This window comes from Hippocampus zosterae, chromosome 7 (genome assembly GCF_025434085.1).
Source record: "Hippocampus zosterae strain Florida chromosome 7, ASM2543408v3, whole genome shotgun sequence".
NCBI classification, from domain to species: domain Eukaryota; kingdom Metazoa; phylum Chordata; class Actinopteri; order Syngnathiformes; family Syngnathidae; genus Hippocampus; species Hippocampus zosterae.
The window spans coordinates 8,378,087-8,399,563 of NC_067457.1; the positions used below are offsets into that span (position 1 = coordinate 8,378,087).

General features: G+C 39.4%; 2 protein-coding genes across 2 annotated transcripts; both read right to left on the reverse strand.

Annotated features, from left to right (window-relative positions):
- Positions 1-1,283: 1,283 nt before the first annotated feature.
- pts (6-pyruvoyltetrahydropterin synthase) lies at positions 1,284-7,435 on the reverse strand. The gene is made up of 6 exons (XM_052069800.1): positions 7,214-7,435; positions 6,170-6,249; positions 5,539-5,561; positions 3,625-3,681; positions 2,664-2,734; positions 1,284-1,666 (listed from the first exon to the last, which is right to left on the reverse strand). Exons 1-6 carry the CDS (start codon positions 7,306-7,308, stop codon positions 1,543-1,545), a joined length of 450 nt encoding a protein of 149 aa, XP_051925760.1. The 5' UTR covers positions 7,309-7,435; the 3' UTR covers positions 1,284-1,542.
- An 893-nt stretch (positions 7,436-8,328) lies between these two features.
- Positions 8,329-21,378, reverse strand: LOC127603500 (glucagon-like peptide 2 receptor). The gene is made up of 13 exons (XM_052069799.1): positions 21,006-21,378; positions 18,934-19,030; positions 18,406-18,510; positions 17,452-17,579; positions 16,154-16,260; positions 14,124-14,280; positions 13,154-13,313; positions 12,760-12,820; positions 12,620-12,686; positions 10,661-10,749; positions 10,213-10,351; positions 10,091-10,132; positions 8,329-9,042 (listed from the first exon to the last, which is right to left on the reverse strand). Exons 1-13 carry the CDS (start codon positions 21,090-21,092, stop codon positions 8,671-8,673), a joined length of 1,611 nt encoding a protein of 536 aa, XP_051925759.1. The 5' UTR covers positions 21,093-21,378; the 3' UTR covers positions 8,329-8,670.
- Positions 21,379-21,477: the final 99 nt, after the last annotated feature.

A 21,477-nucleotide genomic window follows, 5' to 3' on the forward strand; every position in this document is an offset into this window, starting at 1 on the left:
ACAGCTAGCTACTTAGCTAGCTAGCCAGATAGCTCGTTAACCTATTCAGAGTGTATCCTGACTACTGCCTTAAAACAGCTGGGATAGGCTCCAGCACCCCGACGACCCTAGTGAGGATAAACAGATTAGAAAATGGATGGATGGATATATTTATATCCATATATAATTCATAAAACAGAAATATAGCCATCTGAAATATACCTTTTCACGTGAGCGGTTGTCACTTGCAATCTACCACTCAGAAGTACAGCTGCTAACAATTATTTACTAACATATATTTTTATGTTCCGGTTTATGTTGGCTTGAGAAGATTTTCCTCAAAAAGGTACAATATCTTTTAATTTATAATTAAAAACCCATTTACTGTGTTCAGTATTGAAAAGGGAACAGCAAGGAAGTTAATGAAAACAGACCAAACTATCTTTATAGTGTGATTTGACAAATAAATGAACAGATGTTGTGACGGTCAATGCATTTTCATGGTTAGGTTGCCATCTGGTGGTAAAATCTTAACATTGTTACTTTTTTGTCACTCACTGCACAAGGATGAAACATCAGACTGTCGTACAGTCTTACATTTGAGCTCATCGTTACCAAAAATAAAAAATAAAAATTCTACCACATTTTAACTCAATAAATATACCTAAAAATTAGGAATGATTACATGCCCGAAGTATGCGGGGCCCCACCGGTTTGAAGAAAGGCAATGAGTGCAAAAATATATATCAGCAATCGGAATGAGGCTTCAATTCACTAGCTCCCTTTGGACTCTTATTTATATTTTTTTAACTTTGGACTCATCTGCCAGCTTTCACTGTGACATCACATAACCAGCCACCAGCAGAAGCGTCTGGTTGTCGAACATAGATCGCAATTGTCTACAAAGTATTTTTGCTCGCTTACGCATCCGTAATTCATTCAAAGTTCATTCCTTGACAACCCATGAGAACTGGTCACACGGGCATGAAACATATAAATACAAATGACATTACAAAACAATAAATGAAAGACAAAAGTTTTATGAAGACAATTCAGTCAATAAAAAGGAACACAAACCTCATGGAGAACTGGAGCTCAAAGGCTACGGAATTCAATTTAAATGACGCTCTAATTTCTGTCATTGTGTTTGTCTGTGAGGGAATTCTGCTTCTCATGCTAAGATTTTCTCTGATAACAAATATTGGAGCAGATTCCATCTCGTGGCTTTTTGAATGGTGTAGGCATTGTGAAGTCATGAATTTAATTTAATACAGATCTTTGTCACACACAAATAAGGTCCACAATCATTGATTCCAAATGTATTTTCAAGGACAAATAACATTGAACACCTCTTTAAATTATTTTGACCATCTCAAAAACGAGATGGCTGTTAATCCCAAAACAAAACTGCAAATACATTTGGTACAAAAGGAACATAACTATACTAAGCTAAAAATAGTAACAGCCTTGTAAGACACACGTGTCTAAAACTTATTTTGAGGTCACAGGAGGCAAACATCACAAGTATCTCTAAACGGCACCAGTTAGTGTACACGGTAACATCTACTCTCCTCTATATACGACAGTATTCTTATCTGTCTCATGAATTTTAATTTCATAGAGAATGTTCGGTGCAATGGCCTTCGCCATGTTGGTCCATATGTAAACAGCCAGGTTTTCAGTTGTGCTAGAATGCAGAAAAGAACAGTAGTTAGTAGCAGTCGTCGTGATGAGAAAATAATTCGAATCAAACAAATAGGCTGCATCATAAGGCTTTTTTCAGACAAGACAAAGTGCAGTTTTTGCTCATTGGAACATTTGTCTGTCATCAGCTTAGCAGGGCCAAGGAAATGTTCATATATTTTAATATATGATATGTAGATTTTAATAAGATGGAACAGGGGTAGCGAATACAATTAAAAAAACGGCAGGCGCCCCAAAAGTGAACCCTGTGGAACACCGTACAACAGAGGGGCCGAGACGGAGTCAGAGCAATCAAGGCTAAGACAAAAAGTCTTGCCTGCCAAATATATCTGTGTGTGAGCTTTAACTGTAATCAAGGAAACACGGACTTCCAAAGTAAGCAGTTAAGATTGACTGTTTTAATTTAAATGTGCAGAATTTGCTGAGGCTCTTGTTTTTTTTTTTTTTTTTGGACCACTAGTTAAATGACTTAAAATAACACTGGTTCATGGTTATTAGCCCTTGGCGCATGGCCGAGGGGGTTTACATGTAAAAGTGAAATACAAATGAAATCAAATACAACTATGTTTAAATGAATTTAGATCCACTTTTAGCTACAAAAAATACATATAACGTGCGAAGTTTTGTTTTGTTTTGTCTGTGTCTTGTCATCTGTGTTGTCTGATTGGTTAGGGACACATATATCTCTGACCTTATAATCTTGTTGAAAGTTGGACCGTCCTCTTTAAACAAAAGAGACAAACAAGTGCAGCAATGACGAGGAGCAAAATATTAATTTCTCCAAACACATGTCCCTCCTCGCACCTCAAATAGAAGACTGGGAGGTTGCAAATAAAGAAATGAGATGTGCCCCTTTGCCCATTCAGTGGTGTTTGCAAATTTTACGTTATGAAAAGCCCAGACAATACCAAATCATCCATGTTTTTTAAATAGTAACCATAAAACGTAGCCTGTTGCCGAAGTTGGAGAATGATGCATACCTGGCAATATTGGCAAAATATGGGACGTCCTTATCCAAGTTCTTATGATCAAGTGGAATCATGATGACTTCCTGAAAATGAAACTCAAATTACATTATTTTGTAGATCTCACATTTGACATTGTAAAGGTATTTATAAGGGAATGCATCAGTGCCTAATATTGTCAGACTGCCATCAGCATTCTGATAAAAAAAATCGAGTACATTTAAATTGAAATGTTTGAACAGTAAAATGTCTCAGATAAAATTGTAAACGAAAATCCATCCATCCATTTTCCGAACCGCCTAATCCTCACTAGGGTCGCGGGGGGTGCTGGAGCCTATCCCAGCCGTCTTCGGGCAGTAGGCGGGGGACACCCTGAATCAGTTGCCAGCCAATCGCAGGGCACACAGAGACGAACAACCATCCACGCTCACATTCACACCTAGGGACAATTTAAAGCGTCCAATAAGCCTGCCATGCATGTTTTTTTTTTTTGGAATGTGGGAGGAAACCGGAGCACCCGGAGAAAACCCACGCAGGCCCGGGGAGAACATGCAAACTCCACACAGGGAGGCCGGAGCTGGAATCGAATCCGGTACCTCTGCACTGTGAAGCCGACGTGCTAACCACTCGACTACCGGGCCGCCGTAAACTAAAATGACTGGTGAAATGAAAGTACGGAAGTGCTCAGGATGAGGACGGAGAGGATGGAGGATGATTATGATATAAGGATGTAGAGACAACGATGGAAGGGTGCTCAGGTCGCAGATGGAGGATGGACCGGCAAAGTAGAGTAAAGTGCATTAACAGAAATTTAAAACGAAAATGAATAAATTAATCAAATGAAATTAAAGTTAACAGAGATCTGTTAATTTTTATCAAGCCGACCAAGCATGTTAGTTGGCTTCAATTTCTTTTTATTTTTTTTACCTAATATTCCAAACAACATCACTTTTTTTTGTTATTCTGTTGTTCTTACCTCTATACATCTCTTCAAGTCCGTCAGGTTCATTACCATGCCAGTGATATGATCAATCTACACAGAAACACATGCATATAGCCAATTAATGTTATGCTGTTCTCTCTGCAAAAAAGAATTACTCCAGCACTGAAATTTGTTTTCAAATTAAGTACATTAAAATGTGGATAAATAAGATTTTGACTTGTCATATATATATAAATAATCATATATATAAAATAAGTTTTTGACTTGTCAGAAAACATACTCGGTTTTTATGAAATGTTCTACATTACTAAGTTTTAGAAGGCTTGAGTTATTCAGCTCCATTTGTCAAGAAAAGTTCCGGTACCCAAGAAAACTACAGAAACTACTGAAATAGTTTTATACTTTCATGCACCAATTATGACAACCTGTTACCTGATAACATGATAGGCTATCCACAGTAGATGCTAATGATTGGTTAGCTATTGCCTTTGAAAGGCAAAAAATAAATAAAATAAAAAAATAAATAAAAATGCAAAAGCTAAAGACAATAAATAGTAGTTGAGGGAGGTCGGGTGTCGCGAGACAAGAGCCCAGCAGGTTGGTTGCACAAATTCAGTGGAAAGAGGTCATGTGGCCTGATGGGTACAAATTTATCTTTATGTTCAACTCCTTTCCCCGAAAGGACTTCCAACACAACAATGCAACGATTCATGAGGCTCAAATGGTAAAACTGCATCAGACATCGATTTTAACGTAACACCGAGTGCCGACCTTAACCTCGTTGAAAGAATTGTCACACTGTATGTGCTCAAGAACACTTAATACAGTGGTCCAAGTCTCAACATCATTGATGGAAAGAATACTTGTGAGAAAGTAATGCGGAGTGTGGATTTTGATTCGAACCAATCCAATCAAATCCGTTAAACCAATCTTTTGCACACAGTCACAAAAAGAATTGGTATAGAAATGGTATCGGATGATCGTCGATTGGTATCGGTCGGATATGAAACAGTGGTGTTGAGCCATCCCTAACTGTTTGTAAAATAGTCACATTGCAGTATTTCATCTGCATGATGTACAATGCTCATCCAATCATCGCTTGTAAAAAAAAAAAAAAAAAAACATATATATATACATACATTTAAAATACATATACATACATATATCCATCCGCTTAATCCTCACTAGGGTCGCGAGGGGGGGGGGGGTGCTGGAGCCTATCCCAGCCGTCTTCGGGCAGTTGGCGGGGGACACCCTGAACCGGTTGCCAGCCAATCACAGGGCACACAGAGACGAACAACCATGCGCATTCACAATCACACCTAGGGACAATTTAGCGTGTTCAATCAGCCTGCCATGCATGTTTTTGGAATGTGGGAGGAAACCGGAGTACCAGGAGAAAACCCACGCAGGCCCGGGGAGAACATGCAAACTCCACACAGGGAGGCCGGAGCTGGAATTGAACCCGGTACCTCTGCACTGTGAAGCCGACGTGCTAACCACTTAAAATACATTACATACAAATACATACATTTAAAATAAACAAATAATTAAATAAATCACCGTTTACGACTTATCAATTCACAGACCCATCCACTGTTTTGAACTGATACTGTATATGTGCACACATTGACGGAATCGAAGATATATTGTTTTCTATGTCGTAACATGTGAAATCATGGTTATCGCCGTACATTATTGTTAATTGTACATAAAAGGAAAAACAAACAATTGGCCGATGATTTTTCCCGACGTGAGAAGGACGATGTAATCGGTCGCTTTAATGGGCAATACGTTGTACTGCCAAAGACAGTGCTTTTAGGTTTAATAATGTTTTTCATGATTGGATGCAAGTGTCTTGCTCTCGCGCCGAATTATGACCTTGTAGGCTGGGCACAAAGTTTGAAAGGGTGAAAAAAATATATATCAATAATGGCTGACACTCACCTTTCCACGCACTGTTATCTCCACTGCGGAAAAAAAAATTATAGTTAATGACTGGGTAACGTTGGACGGCAATAGGAAGTGTGGCTATAATAGTTATGACTGGATTGTTGACTAGGACTGCACGACTGTCCGTGTTTTATGTTATGTGTTGTGTTTATTATTTTACTTTATGTTAACTGTTTTGTTAAGCGCTTTGTTACAGCTGCCGCTGTTGTGAAAGCGCTATATAAATCAGCATGTATTGTATTGTAACCATTCTATTAGTAAATGATGCAAAATATAGTGCACTACTTTACTTGCCCAGCAGAGGCATTGTTGTTTCAGTCTCAATATAGTTAGGCGTCTTGAAAAGTCCAGCAAGGGCATAACTTTGAGAATGCCTCCACTGCATTTAAAATAATTCCTTCAGAGTAAGGTTGTAGAATATAGGAAATCATAAACTGGCAGTTTTCCTGACAGATATTGCAAAAAAAAAAAAATTCACCTCATCTCCCAAGTATTCATGTGTATGGGATACAAATGCAGGTGAATACTTCAAAACAAAACCACATGATAAAATGCATTTTTTTTCTCATTTACACTGAGCTACGATCTTCAACAGTTGCGCAGCACAAGTGAACACTCCACTAACCTTTGTAGTTATGCCCATGGCCATGAGGATTGTTGCATTTCCCGTAGACCTTAATATTATCTTCATCGGATAAATGAACGCTAAGAAGGAGAAGAGAACCATGATTTATGTTGGGTACTTTGCAGGGCAAACAGAAAGAATGAAGCAATAGAGTTTACAGGTTCTTCATTCAGGTGAACCTAACCAATGTTCTCCTGTCACACTAAACTGCTTTGTTTTGTTTTTAATGGGATATTATAGATTGAAGAGTGATTAAAAAAAGGTCACGCCTAAAATCTCAATCTCTCTTTGCATTGAAAGGTTGGCAAGAAATTGATGCATTTTCACCGGTCTTACAAAGTAATACCTTAACATTTGTCTTAAAAAAAGTTACTTCTATCACTGTAATTGTTTTTTAACGATCTGTTTGATAAGGCTAATCTCATGTAAATCAGTTACTGTGGGAAATTGCACTTACAGTATCCACACAAAGGATATCAAACAAATTCATAGGTCACATTTCAAACTTTAACTACCCATAAATAACAGTACAGAACGTAGGAAATTGTGGTGTCACATTGGGCGTAATAATCACCCACGTCACCACCAGTTTCGCCCGTAAGAGAAAAAAATCAATTTATCGTGCAATGGTTGTTTGGTGATTCCCATAACAAAGGACGAATCGCAGCGTGCAGCCTCCGAGGAAGCAAAACAATCACAGAGGGAGAAGCGACGGAAGCCGATTAGGGCCAAAGAAGGAAAAAAACCAACGACGTCAAAATGCACTTTTAAAGCAGAATTCTGATGTTAATGTGAGTATTGTCACTTTAAAGACTTCTCACTTTAAAGTCAGAGTTCTAACAAAGAAGTCAGAACTCTGAAAACAAGTGAAAATACTGTGCGAAAGTTGTTTTTTTTCCCCTTCATTGGCCCTAATCCTCTTCCGTAGAGTAGCGTCTCACGTAACAACACAGACAAGGAGAGGGAGAAGATTAGCTCGCACGTTAATTAAAAAAAGAAAAAAAGAAATTAATAAAACGCGTTGCTGAATGACAACATCCGTACCTGTGCAGGCGGTGGCACGCACTGAAGCACTGAACCCGGGTGATATATCCGATCGGCTCTGGCTTGGAAATGCCGTTCATGGCGGATCCAGGCATTATTTATTAAGCAGTCGACTGCAGTGTGGTGAGAACACGCATACACTGCAAGTCATTGAGTGCTGCAGTTGAGAGCCTCCAGCTTCCCGTGACTCACGCAGCGTGACCATTGGTTTAAAACGGGGCGTGCTTAAACGCCTCACATGACGCACACAATCGCCAGTGAAGGCCCTCTCCAGCGAAACGTAAATAAAGGAACTAAAGGTCAGCATCCAATAGTAAATTTGGCAAGGTCACGAAGGTTTGTCTCAGGAGCCTCAGTAGTATAATGTAGTGAATTTGAAACCTGCTATACTTTTACATCTACAACAATGATTTCAAACTCACTGCCTGGTTCCCAATAAAGTGTGTTTATATGTTGATAATTTGGAATGCAGTATTGATATTCTACATAGGCTCATTCACACAAATAGGGGTCAGCATATTGTAAATCGAGGGGTTTGTGAATGGATGTTTGTCTATGTGCCCTGTCAAACCGGAGTACCCAGAGAAAACCCACACAGGCACAGGGAAGAACATGCAAACTCCACACAGGAAGGCCGGAGCTAGAATTGCACCGTGCACCTCTGCACTGAGAGGCGAACGTGCTAACCAGTCGACCACCGGGCCACCCCAACAGATTAAACAATTATTAAAATCAAAATTTGCTCGCCTGATTCTCTATTATCAAAAATATCAAATAATAATCAAATGCAAACAGACACAATCAAACATCTGGATTAAGATGACTATTGCACTTTGGTAGTCAAAATCTTCCAACATTAATAAACAAACCACCGTATTGTTAAATTGTCCGCTTCAGTCAAAATAACACTGTCGCATTGCTAACCCTTTTCTTCTTTTTTGGGGTTTTATTTGTGTACATACACACCATCCTTGGACCGTAGATACTTTTATTTATTTATTTATTACTGCACAGCAACACCTTGTAACTTTACGTGAACCCTTTCAGGTACAGCGGTTACATCCTATCATGCATGAAAGGGTTTAAAAACCACTTCAAATAGACAGTCGATGAAATATTTGCTCCACACTTTTAATTCCTCAATATGTCATTATTCACATTTAAAACAGCAAATACATTGTATTCATAGGACCATTTTAATCCAGACGTATTGGCGTTGAGAGATTTATAAGTTGTCAACAAAATCGGTGCGCATACTGAACGATAGGGTCAACTGTGATTTGATTAATGACATAATCATGTGCCGTTCACGTGTATGTACAAGCGGCTTTTTACACTTGACTTTTGTCGAGTCGAACATTCCTCTATTCATACTGGAAAGTGTCTTTTAATGATTTAAACCACAGTCTTGATATGTCCTTCGACTTCATCGTCTCTTATAAAGAAGCTGCGTGCATTTAAAACTCGCTCTCCTCCAGAATCTCCTCCATAGTCTCTCCGAGAGTAATTTCTCCATCACTGCTTGACAGACTCTTCCTGGTCAGAAAGTCAAGACCTGTTATGTCAAATCTTTTCGCCGCCTGACATTCATTCTCGCTTTCTCCAAAGGCTCCACCGCTCACTCGCAGAGCCACCTGTAGGAGGTGTGGGTGCGCGGTGAAAGTTGAAGTCGCTCTTTCGTCGCAGGAGTTTCTTCGCTGGCACCGTGTGCGGTGCTTTTTTGTGCACTTCCACAGGTGCTTGAGTGCCGCACCCTGAAAGCAGCCCCCGAACTGGAAATTATTGTTGAACAAGAAAATCTGCCAACGCTTCTTCAACTCAGCTTGCACCTAAACACAAACAGAAAGTGATTATGTTGACTGAGAAACGAAATCCCGTGTACATTTTAAACGGGCTAGCTAGCCGATGCTAACCGCTATCTTGGCATTTGTGGCTGTGGTAAAAATACTTTGGCCAGGAAAACGTTGGCTCAGTTTTGTGTGCGACATGCGACCTCCCATCCAGACAGCAATTTTTTTGACTGCTTGTTCACATGAGAGCACAGGTGTCAACGTCAAGGCCCGGGGGCCAGATCTGGCCCACCACATCATTTTTTGTGACCCGCGAAAGCAAATCAAGCATGTCAAGTTCCACGTTGCTTTCTAAAGTCTGGACCAAAATTTCAAATAGTCATATGTATTCCACAATAACATTATTCTTGACTTCTGATTTTAAAACTAGTTATTCATCAATTTGTTGCGCGCTTTGGATGTAATATGTAGAGGTGATTAACTCATTCACTCCCAAAGACGTTTTTAAACGTCTTTTCAGACTTGGCCTAGAATTGGCTGATACTGAATGAGTTCGAATTTATATGGTTTCCCAAAATTCATAACGGCCCTCCAACTACAATGTGGCCCGCGATAAAAATGAGTTTGACATCCCTGCATAGAGTGATAGTTTTGAATTAAATTGAAATGAAACCGAGACACACTATCAGCACATCCCATGCGTCTTTCAACCTAATCTGTTAAAGCCCTTACAAAGGCCACCTGCTGTTCCACCATTGGCCTGTTGGTGGCTTCGAGGTGTATCACCGTTTGCCGTCAGATTCCCCAGAGGAGGTCTTCGCTCTTGTTTCACAGTCAACATGCTCTGTGTAGTTATTATCAAATTTGAGAGTGGAACTGACCTCCCTTGACTAGTATGAGTGTGCCGGGATGCTGAAATAGTCATCTCGTAATCACTACATTAGTTGTAGCTGATGGCTGGCTGATAGCAGACCAAAGTGGTCCAATTTTACAGAAAGATCCCGCAACATTGCATCCCATCGGTAGATGGGATGCAATTCAAAGATACAATTCATTTGTCCAGACTGGACAAAACACAAAAGCATACCTCTCCATTCGCGAAGCAATACAACACTCCAACCAAGAACCCCTGTCAAAGAAAACTGTATTCTTATCGCTATTAGATGATACAAACATAGCCAGGCACGCATTTAGCATTATTCATCTGACCTGAAAAGAGCTGAGGGTGAGATTGATGAAGTCGCGAGCGTAGCGACTGTTTCCCTCCATGCATTCATCGACGAGCACAGTGAAGACGACTTCATGGATGCCCAGCAGAGGAATCAGGACCAGGGTTGCCCTGGCTAAGCTGGAATTCATCAAAACGCAAAACCATGCTTAAGTTATACACCAATACCTAATGAGGACTTTGTAAATGTCGTCTGGCACAGTGCCCAGGAAAAAAAAATATGCGAACATTGCTCCTGGATTTTGTCATATGTGAGATTGAGAGGCAAAATGAATGTGATATACATGTGGCTTTGAAGAATTTCCTTTAGAATGAATGAAGTAGATATAATTAATATACAGATTTGTGCATAGTTTGAGTTATTAACAAGGAGTCTTGTGCTTCTCAGCATAATTCAGAATGGTTGAAGTTTATTGCCCGGGGAAATACCTGTATCTGTAGTCGGTAAATTTCACCTGATCCGCTTTGAGCTTGGACAGCAGCAGCAGCAGAATCTTGATGAATATGAAGAAAATGATCTGCAACGTGCATTAAATGTAATGTCAACCAAATCCCACAAATCTTTCGTGAAAGGGTAGTTAGTGGGTGTGCAGGAGCCTTTCCCAGCTGTCTTTGGGCGACACCCTTAACTGGTTGCCAGCCACTCCTCACAAGACAGAAAGGGTTGTTAAGATCCTAAATAGCGGGAGTTAAATTGCAGATTGCACTCCTGGACTGTGAATCCTGTTCGTGGCTGTGTTGTACGTTATTTAATAATGAAAGGTTTTGAATTAAGTTTGAAGTGATGGAATTAGACATCTTAGTGGATAATCGCTTGCCTCTACCAAGCAGCACAAATACAGTTTATACCCCTCTTCCTCAACTGGCGGACCGCGATCCACGACCGGACCGCCGACCTCCTCAGTCCGGACCGCCGACCTCCTCTGTCCAGACCCTCGGCAAATTGTATAAAATAATAATTTATAAAGTGATTTTTAAGTTATACATTTTATATTTGTGGACTATAATCTGCGCATTACCACGATCGCTTGTTAAAATTATCCGTTGTATTTTTTGCGTGCACTAACAGACGTAATGCAGAGGACCGCGGCAGCGCGACTTTGTGTGTATAAAGTTTGACTGACTGGAGACCCTGGTTGAGCAGGGCATGTCGGCGATAACGATGCGCTGATTGGCTCCTCTGAACTGAAGGTGTGTCCATACGTAAGCGTCAGCATATACGAGGCGCTGATTGGCTCCTCTAAATTTAAGGTGTGCCCATACATAAGCGTCAGCATGCGTCTATCGACCAGACGAACTGAAGTCCTTGCTGCTGATTTGTCTGGCCAGCTTTGTGATGCAATACAAAATGCAAATTGGGATTGATTTGTTTTGTTAAAGGAAATTGATATTTTGATGCATCTTCTTAGCAGGCACAACTTAACAAAATAAAAGGCACAGGAACTCTGCCTCAACAAAATACCTCTCATTATTTGCTGTGTACTGGCAGAGTGAATAATTGTTATTTTATATATGGTATGCCCATACTAAATGGGCATATAGCCCTGCTCCCTATGACCGCCATGCATGGGACCGGACCTTGGTCTTAATAAAAAAAAAAAAAAAAAGTGGACCTCCAGCATTTCTAGTTGAGGACCACTGGTTTATACAGTACCCATGTATTGTGTTTTGCAACAGCACTTAACTATATTTTATAATTTCATATATATCTGTGGATGAAAAAGTGACGCTTGCAGTCCTTGTCCACAAAATGCACACAAGGGATTTAAATAGTGCACCGGGGACTTTCAAGTGAATAGGGGCGAGAGAGACTCTTAAAATATCCCCATTCACACAAAACGCTTCTTCCTTGACTGTCACTATCTTCTTATGGTTTAATAAAAGTGATACTATACGAGGACGGCACAGTGGATAATTGGTTAGCACGTCTGCCTTCCTGTGTGGAGTTTGCATGTTCTCCCCGTGCTTGTGTGGTTCCCCCCCCGTGTCATCCAGTTTCCACCCACATTACAAAAAGATTCATGGCAGGTTAATGGAACACTCTAAATTATCCCGAGGTGTGGGTGTGACCGTGGATGGTTGTTTGTCTAGGTGTGCCCTGCGATTGGCTGCCAACCAGTTTGCGGTGTACCCCACCAACTGCCCGAAGACGGCTTGGATGGGCTCCACCTCCCTCGGCAGCCCTTGTGGGGATAAAGTGGATTAAAAAATGGATGGATGGAGGGATGGATACTATCCAACATACTGTATGTGGAGCCTCTAAAAGCCCATCCAGGCTCATGTCCATATGGCACTGTATTACAAAGTAGTAGACTGTAGCCAAATTTTTAATTAATTTTTTTGCAACACCATTCCAAATCTGGTTTGTATGCATCGTGCGGTACCTACCAGCACTGCCAAAGTGATTGGTCCTTTTATTATCCACCAGAACCATCGGTTCACAATTGACCAGCACCTTAGGAATGAACATAGTCAATAGTGATGATGAAATGTATTCATTTCATGAATTAAAGTGGAGCTGCACTTACTCTGTGTTTTCATATAAAATCTTCACGACCGTCCACGGTGTCACAAAGAAGATCGGCATTCCTGAAAAGCCACCGTGGTGGTTAACGCTTCTATCGGCAGAATGTCATCACATTTTCAGTCATGTGCGTTTTTACTAGGAAAGATATCTTTTTGAATTTGAAACGGGAAACAACATCACAATGCGTACAACGTGCTGTCTATGAAAGCAACAAATCGAATTACGCAACTTAGACTGAATGCGTTATATGAACCAGTCCAACAGACCCTCTTTGTTTTTTGTTACATGAAAATGAAAAATGGACAACCCCCAGCTAAGCTATAATAAAGGCATATTATATGAACAAATGCAGTAGTTATTTTCTTGATTCATAAAATTTAAAAAAAAGGACATACCCCATCCTAACAGCATGTAATTCTTCAACAGGCGTCGCTTGGTCAACACTGCAGTGAAGAGCAGTGTGTGGAGGAAAATTGCTTCCACTAAAAGCCAGAAATAGTTACAGGCCACAAAATACTCCATGGCCACTTTGGAGAATTTGCACATCAGAGAAATCTGTTCAGGAAAAGAAAAAATATATTATATATTGTCATTAACAAAATAACAGTTAAAAAACAACAACAACAACAATCTAAACCAGTTCCTAAAATTTTGTAGAATGGCGTGTGTCAAGCACGATTATTTTCTCCGTTTGCGTTGACGTTTATAAATACCGTATTTTCCGCACTAAAAAGTGCACCTAAAAGCCTTCCATTTTATTAAAAGCTCAGAGTGCGCCTTAAAATCCGATGCGCCTTGTGTATGGTCATTACGTTAGGTAATATGTCCACCCCAAAATGTCTCTTTGCTAGATACATGCTTACAACGCAGGTTTCAAACTTAAGGCAAACGGTTACGCAGTTGAACACGGAAATAGAACGACGGCAAGAGAGTTCAAGGTTCACGAGTCAACGTTATAACTTGCTGTTGATGAAGTGAACCGTGTCGCTGCTTTATTAAATACGTTTTACTGACATCTGATCGTTCTGTTAGCATTTGCTTCAGCATAGCTCCTTCTAGTGGATGTATTGTAGATTGCGTCTTATAATGGAAGCACAGTCCAACTTTTTAAAAAATATATATGTATATTTAAATATTTATAAAAATAATAAAATACCAAATAGGCCATTGAAGTTGCGCCTCGTACTCCAGTGTGCCTTTCAGTGTGGAAAATACAGTCTGAAATATTTACCGGTAGGTGAGTGGTGAAGACAGTTTGGCTGAGCTGCAGACATCGTCGTATTTAATTTTAAAAAAATTAAGAGGTTTAAGATGCTAAAAATTGGTCTCGGTGTACCGCATGCGATGTGTTCATGGTGACTCTACCGGAGAACTTGAATACGAGTTCCATCCAGGGTCATCCTTGGGTAGGTTGGAATACATGATGTATAGAACGATTTCCTTCGAAATGACAGCGACAGCTCTCAGGATGAATGAGACGAACAGATTCATGTGAATGTAGTTCCTTGTACAATGGAGCTTCCTGGAAAACACAGAAAGGGGAGACTCTCGAGTTCTTGCACAACTGTAATATCATAGATACGCACTGTCATTAGTTTCATTCATTTTGATCGGTAGGACAGTAATGAATGGTCAAAAACTGTGAAAAAAATCACTTGGTAGATGGGTGCACCCTCCCTCGCATCAAGTAGGTTCTACTTTTCATGAAGTGGCACAGTTTGGATATTATTACAACATCAAGAGAAACGTGTCATTGGATACTCTAAGAAAGGGCCTCTTTCAAATCCGATCGAAAATGAGATGGAGATTGGTTATCTGCCCACTGTGGTGTGTCAGTAGCATAAAAAGACACGGTGAGCCTGATGTCATCGAAAAGCACATGCTCGAGAACGGCACTTCCGTGTGAAAGTCAACTGCGGGAAAAACCCCAGAGAAATAAAAACGTCAGCAAAAGTACAGTACAGTACAATTGATCACGGCACATTAGAAATAAGGTCAACGATTCCCAACCATCCCCGGAGGAAGCCGGCATTTCGCCAGGACCTCTCTTAAGTGACAAAAAGGCCCTTCGGGGGAAAATAAGAATCGGATTATAGATTCACTGAATTTAAATGGAAATCCATCTGCCTACCAAAATCCCCACGACAACACCAATCTCAAAGTACACAAACAACATCGATAATTTATTTTCAAAGTGTTGACAGTTTATTTGATGTGCTTGTGGAGTTGATACATTCGTGTCTTCCAAAACTTGGATATGCTTTACGTGAATACTTGATGGTGTTAGAAATGTGTATGATGGCTTCCTCATAGAGGGAATTCTTTCACTTAATGTTGGTTTGCTGTTCACGAGTTTTGTGCCATTGTTTGATTGATTGTATTTTTTTTTTAATGTAAAAGACCGCTTTACACAGGGTGAAAAAAATAATCACAGTTTGTATTGTATTTTATTTATATTTATTTATATTAACACTGGATACTAAAAACCTCTCATGTACATTGGTCAAATATACATATTTTGTTTTTGTTAAAAATAGCCTTTTTGGCAAATATCTGGTTGAGGAAGTCGTCACCCTTTTGAGCAAATATCAGGTAGCTCTTTGTTAACCGGCTAGGTGAAAAATGTCAAAGAATAAAAATTTCCTTCAATCAGTAGATGGTGCTACCACTGTGATGAAAATTAAGTTTGTACTTGTCATTGCCTTCTGGACTGAATTCCCGTCAAGTGTGTGAAATTGTGACAAGACGGCAGCTTTAATTGTCACAGCGAATCATGAGAGTAATGACGTGATAAAAGCCGCGTCCTCTGCCCAAAACTCATAATATTCTGTCTCAAGCATGATCGGGGTCTTAAGCAGGGGTGTCAAACTCTTTTTTGTCGCGGGCCACGTCATAGTAACGGTTTCCCTTGGAGGGCCATTATGAATTTTGGGAAACCATAAAAATGTTTAATCACCTCCGCATATGACATACACAGCGCACAACAAATTCATGGAGCACTAGTTTTAAAACCAGACGTCAAGAATAATGACTGTTTTTGCGGATTACATATGACAATTTGAAAATTTGGTTCAGACTTTAGCAAACATCATGGCGGGCCACATAAAATTACGTGAGGGGCCAGATCTGGCCCCCGGGCCTTGACTTTGACACCAGTAGTCTTGGCGGTTTTGGGACAAATTTTCCCTTCAGCGGAATGAGCACGATACATTCAAATGAAAAAAAATGGACATTTCTTGTTGCCACTAGGTGGCGCTCTATGTATAGCAAGTATCCAGCTATAAGTTACACACATTACGACTCATTGGACCCTGTCATGGACGTCCCCGTGTGTTGAAAATGTTGTGGTCTTGATTTCCAGTCCACGTGTGCATGTGTGATACATGAAAACTGACCTGAACATGCCCATGAGGAGCGTTGCAATCACGAGGGAAGCCAGAGAGAGTGAATAGCCGATGATCGAGACGACCCGCAGGGCTGTCTGCCGAAGCATTTGCTCTTCCTCGTCGGAGAAACACACAAGATGATAGAATGAACACAGTGCATCCTCACAATGACGCAGGTCATCATCTTGACTTGTATTTGGAATAAAAATGCTTTCACAGAGGACTTCTGTGTTACCAATGAGTGAGGAGCATCTTTTGACTGGAAATTAATATTGAGATCACTTGAGTATTGCGGTGGACTGAAAAATGACAACAACAGCCATTCAGAGTTCTGTTTGGTTGGTGAGTTTGCAAAATTCTATCAACGATACAAGTAATTCGATGAAACTTTTTCGGAGGGTTGGTGATTAGGCTGAGGAAAAATCATTTGTTGGTCCAAATGGATTAATTTCAAAATTTGAGTCAATATGGTGATAATGGTTGCACTATAATTTGTGCATACAAGTGGCAGAGTTTGGATCTACTTCTTAAAATAATAATAATAAAATATATATTTTTTAAAACTCCTAAATGTGGCTCGTTAAAATTATTCATTTGTTAATTTTTAAATTATATTCATTTATCTCCATATGAAAAAAAAATATCGGCTGATTCAAACATTGGAATATTTTTTAAAAACACACAAGTATTCAATATTATTTTTATTCATTTTATATTTTATTTATTGTAACAAATATTAGGTTAGTTACCTATCATTAAATTACATTTAATAATTCAGAATGCCAATTAATGATCCATGTAATAAACTAACAATTTTTGGGTCATTGATTTGTCAATAAAAAAAGAAAACATTTCAAAACGAATTCAACAGCAACAAATATTTTGCAAAACAATTGCTTCAAATTATCCATCCATACATTATGCTTTATCCTCACGAGATAAATAATCAACTTCTAGAATGAGAATTAACTTTTTTTTTTACAAATAAACAATTGCTACACACATATTTGAACCTATTGACCCTCAAATACAAGCTATCCCCAAAATAAAATGGCTTCTTGTTTTAAAATATGCTGTTGTGAAAGCGCTATATAAATCAGCATGTATTGTATTGTATTGTAATATGACATATTGTTTCCATTATGAAAAAAAGACTATCAGATTTATTTTCTTTGACATAATATATATATATATATATATATATATATATGTATATGAATGTATGCATAAACATGATGGTCAACACAAACAAAGCAAAAACTATAAAAATGTCCGGTCCATTGATTCCACCTCTCTTTTTTCCTCACCTTGTCTTTAAAATAATGCTCTCCCTGACATTCGGAGTCATCCCTCCAAGGCTCTGTGGAATTTTCCTTCTGCCGCCATCTTCCATTTTCCAAGCATTCCCGGTGTGCCTTCCTCGAAATGTCCGCAGCTAGTTGGAATTCACATGTTCAATTAGTTTTGCTGATGAAGTCAATGGAGCGATGCAATGCATGAAAATATGACAAACACTTTAATGGTGGAGTTTTTTTTTTTTTAATGTACGATATTTGTACGGTATTAAAGTCCTCGTGCATCATTCGATTTGTTTTAGCTATGCTATAATGACCATATGTTATTAATTTGTCAGGCTGTTTGAGAGAATACAAAAAAAAAACAAATGCACAAGCACACACTTCACAATGACAGAAAAATTTCAATGGCTAGTGAAGGATGCAAATTGAGCTGGAGTCACTTCCGTTGACGAATATTCATTTTTTACAATTTTGATGCTGAGAGGGAGTGTTGTCCATCTTTGCATGTCTTTCTGTACACTGTCCCGTATCAGTCTATAATTTACGGTACCGTATTTTCCGCACTATAAGGCGCACCTAAAAGCATTCAAGTGCACCATATAATCCGATGTGCCTTATGTATGGTGTCACGGTAGTCTTTATATTCCCCATTGAGTTATTTCCCTGCTAGTGTTCCTAACCCATCTAGTGGTGATAACGAGCAGCAACCAATTGTAACCTAAAGACATGCCTGTTTCTTGAATTGTCTTCATGATGTTTGTCTTTCATTTATTGTTTTGTAATGACATTTGTATTTATATGTTTCATGTCCATGTTTGGGACCACTTCTCATCAACCGAAAAAATTGGAGCCATTAAATACTTGTGATCCCGTGACTGGCCGGGTGAACTGTTGGCTGCAATTATGGTACCATCCGTTTTCTCAGATCAACACGATAAATGTTGTGAAAAGTAAAAGCATTACCCATGCTGATCCATGGTAAGTACGGAGGACAGGGGACGGACACATTTCCGGGAGCTGAATGGGGCCAACACACAAATGTGTCGAACGTTCCCTTACAGTAGATTCCTGCAAGGCATCAATAGTTTCTCAGATGACTCACAGGTACAACAAAGGTAATACTTGTCGTACAGTGGAACCAATAAAGTTGAATTAAACACTTCTCACACACTGATTTTAAAAGGAATGAGAAGAAACGCAACCATCGTCTCTTTTCACACCCACAGTGGTGCAAATGACCCATTTCTAACTGTGCCAAGCTGCATGCATCTGTGAAAATTAAAAAACTCTTATTAACCCTTTCAGGGATGGTGGTTACAACAGTGGACAGCTTATCATGTTATCAGGTTATAAAGTGCATGAAAGGGTTAAATAAGTATAAATAATATATACATGGAGAGTGAATAAATGAATATTAGTCAAAAACAAAACTAGCTTAAAAATATTTTCCAAGTTTGCATTGACGAAATAAAGTTTGAGTCTCAAGCTTACCAGTTTTGGGGCGTGCACTTGAAGCGAGGGTTCTATTGCAACCCTCCCAGTAGTCCGTGCGCTCCGCGATCAGACTTTCAAGTACTGAGCATGTTATCTTGCATGTCGAGTCGGAAAAAGAGAAAAACAAATTCGATTATAACAATCTTCAATTTAGTCTTCAGTTAACTTTAAATGACATGCATGTTTTTGGGAATGTGGGAGGAAGCCAACCAGAGTATCTCTGTGGAGAAAAGCCCACCAACTGCAGGGAGAACACGCAAACTCACACAGGAAGCCCTGAGCTGAGATTTGAACTGAAGACCTATCGAATAGGAATCAGGCGTGCTCGCCATCATCAAATCATTCTGTCTGCATTTCTCCTTGAGAGAATGCACTATTGCGCTGCTATCAGTGCGTACTGTATATTATTTGGTATTTAGTGCCATCTAGTGGCAATTTAAGTGATGCAGAGGGCCAATTTATTCCTTCAAATCTCAATGGTGTTTGGCTCCAGTGTTCGTCTCTATCCACGTAAACTGTATTGACTTGATATATAATCACATTGTGTGAATAGTTCAATTGGTGTTCACAGTACTGTATATATCCAATCCTTTTTGTGTGCCTTGTCAACAATGAGTTATTTCTGTGCTAGTTCTAGGTTGTGTCTACAAGTAGTTTGATGGAGTAGAAAGCATAGTGCTTGCTAGCCAATTTAGCAACCTCTGACGTCCTGAATTAGAGTAATTTAATATTCTTCCAAATGAGCTAAACGTTTCTGAACATTTTTTAAGCATACGATCGATGCTTACAAACTTGATCACTTAAATAAAAAAAAGACGTGACAAATTCAACAAACGCAAAGCAGCAATATGAGTCTGCCACAAACTGAGCAATGCTAACCAAAAGCTATGTAGGTTATCTTTTCAATGACCACGTGGTGGCGGTATTTTACTACATTGTTTAACGCACGTTAAGCCTGTATAAAAACGGAACTATTACCGTAACCCAGGCATGTCCAAAGTCCGGCCTGCGGGCCAAATCCGGCCCGCGGTCGAATTTCATCCGGCCGTCGGCCCCTGTCATAAAATCAGTGCCGTCTGGCCCGCAGGTTGGGCGCAATGGAACACGTGTTGCATTGACTGAGGTCTCGTAGACTGGTGAGTGATGTTTCATAGAGTACTGCTTCCCTCTAGTGGCTAAATGAGTAATAGCATTCACTAAATGAGTAATAGCATTTAGAGACCAGAGGGCATCACTCACGAGTTAACAAGACATCACTCCGTGTTTATATTGACTGATATGTCATATTTCAAATGATCCTTGCAGTTGTGGATATGTGTATTGCTTGTTCATTTCCCTGTTGTTCGAGTCAAAGGTTTTGTGACTATTGAAAAGTCATGGTGATACATTTTATGTTTCAAATCAATCAATTTGCACTCAGGAGACTTCTGTTTAAGAAAAAGTCAAGTGAATAAGCAGTTGCATGTGATATACCTGTTTCAAATGAACCAAAAGAAATTCTTAAGATTGTTGAAATTAAAATAAAAATGGAAATGTGAAACAGACTGGCTTACTAAAATTTGTTGAACAATATTGTTGTTCAATGTAAAGAATGTCAGCCAAGGTCGGCCCCCCGACATTTTACCACATAAAATCTGGCCCCCTTGGCAAAAAGTTTGGACACCCCTGCCTTAACCTAATGAATGGAGTGCAGTAAAAAATGACACATGTACAATAAAAAAAAATTAAATGTGGCCACGGATTGGCTAATCCACCGGCAGTGCCATGAAGACTTTCCACATTACTCAACGACAAGGAGCCCTTCGAAACAGTTCAAACCTTCTCCCTTGGCAATAAAAACTGGGTACACAATTCCCTTTCTTGATTTAAAAAAAATGATGGCAAATTCATTTCAAACTATGTTTTTTTCCTCTTACAAGCTAATTTATAATTCCAAGCACTGATGCAGAATATATGTTTCTTTCTGAGCATGCCACGACAGGAGACCATTGTAGAAAAAGATGCAACAGGTTAACATTTATATAAATAAAATGTTTAAAAAAACTTTTTAAAAAAAGATTTTCACTTACCGGATGGTTGGAGATTTTAATAAAGATGAAAAAGAGCCACAATGTTGCCCAGGTCTTCCTGTTCAGAATCGACAGCAGGGATGACATAGCGAAAAGCGTTTACATTTAGAACGACGGTGATTTCATTATTCGGATGGTATTCTATTAGATCTGCCACTCATCTCCTAGCAACTTCAGCATGCCTCTCTTTACCCTTCAAGTGCATCTTCGTTTGAGGTTGTACCATTCGCACGGTGTTGAATGAAGAGTCATTGGATATGGTTAAATATTTGTAAAACAAGATTTTTGTGATGTCAAAATTAACAGTCCACACTTCCTTGATGTCTTTCCACGGATTCCAATGATCCCGTGGTGCTCAAAGTTGACTCAACCCGAAAAAGTAACACTCCATGTCCATAATCCATTCTTCCTGTGGAGGAAGACTTATCCTGTCTCATGTTCTGCCTATAGTTTGAGTTCAGCTAAGAATGTG

What these genes read in the sequence shown, in the direction of transcription:
- pts (XM_052069800.1), bottom strand. Translation starts at nt 7,308, where the DNA reads ATGCCTGGATCCGCCATGAACGGCATTTCCAAGCCAGAGCCGATCGGA. An exon ending in AGATAACAGTGCGTGGAAAG is followed by an intron (nt 3,682 to 5,538) that starts GTGAGTGTCAGC and finishes GTTTCTGTGTAG; the next exon opens with ATTGATCATATCACTGGCAT. An exon ending in TATTTTGCCAATATTGCCAG is followed by an intron (nt 1,667 to 2,663) that starts GTATGCATCATT and finishes TCTGCATTCTAG; the next exon opens with CACAACTGAAAACCTGGCTG.
- LOC127603500 (XM_052069799.1), bottom strand. Translation starts at nt 21,092, where the DNA reads ATGTCATCCCTGCTGTCGATTCTGAACAGGAAGACCTGGGCAACATTG. An exon ending in TTTACCGACTACAGATACAG is followed by an intron (nt 10,352 to 10,660) that starts GTATTTCCCCGG and finishes GATGAATTCCAG; the next exon opens with CTTAGCCAGGGCAACCCTGG. An exon ending in TCACCCTCAGCTCTTTTCAG is followed by an intron (nt 10,133 to 10,212) that starts GTCAGATGAATA and finishes TTTCTTTGACAG; the next exon opens with GGGTTCTTGGTTGGAGTGTT.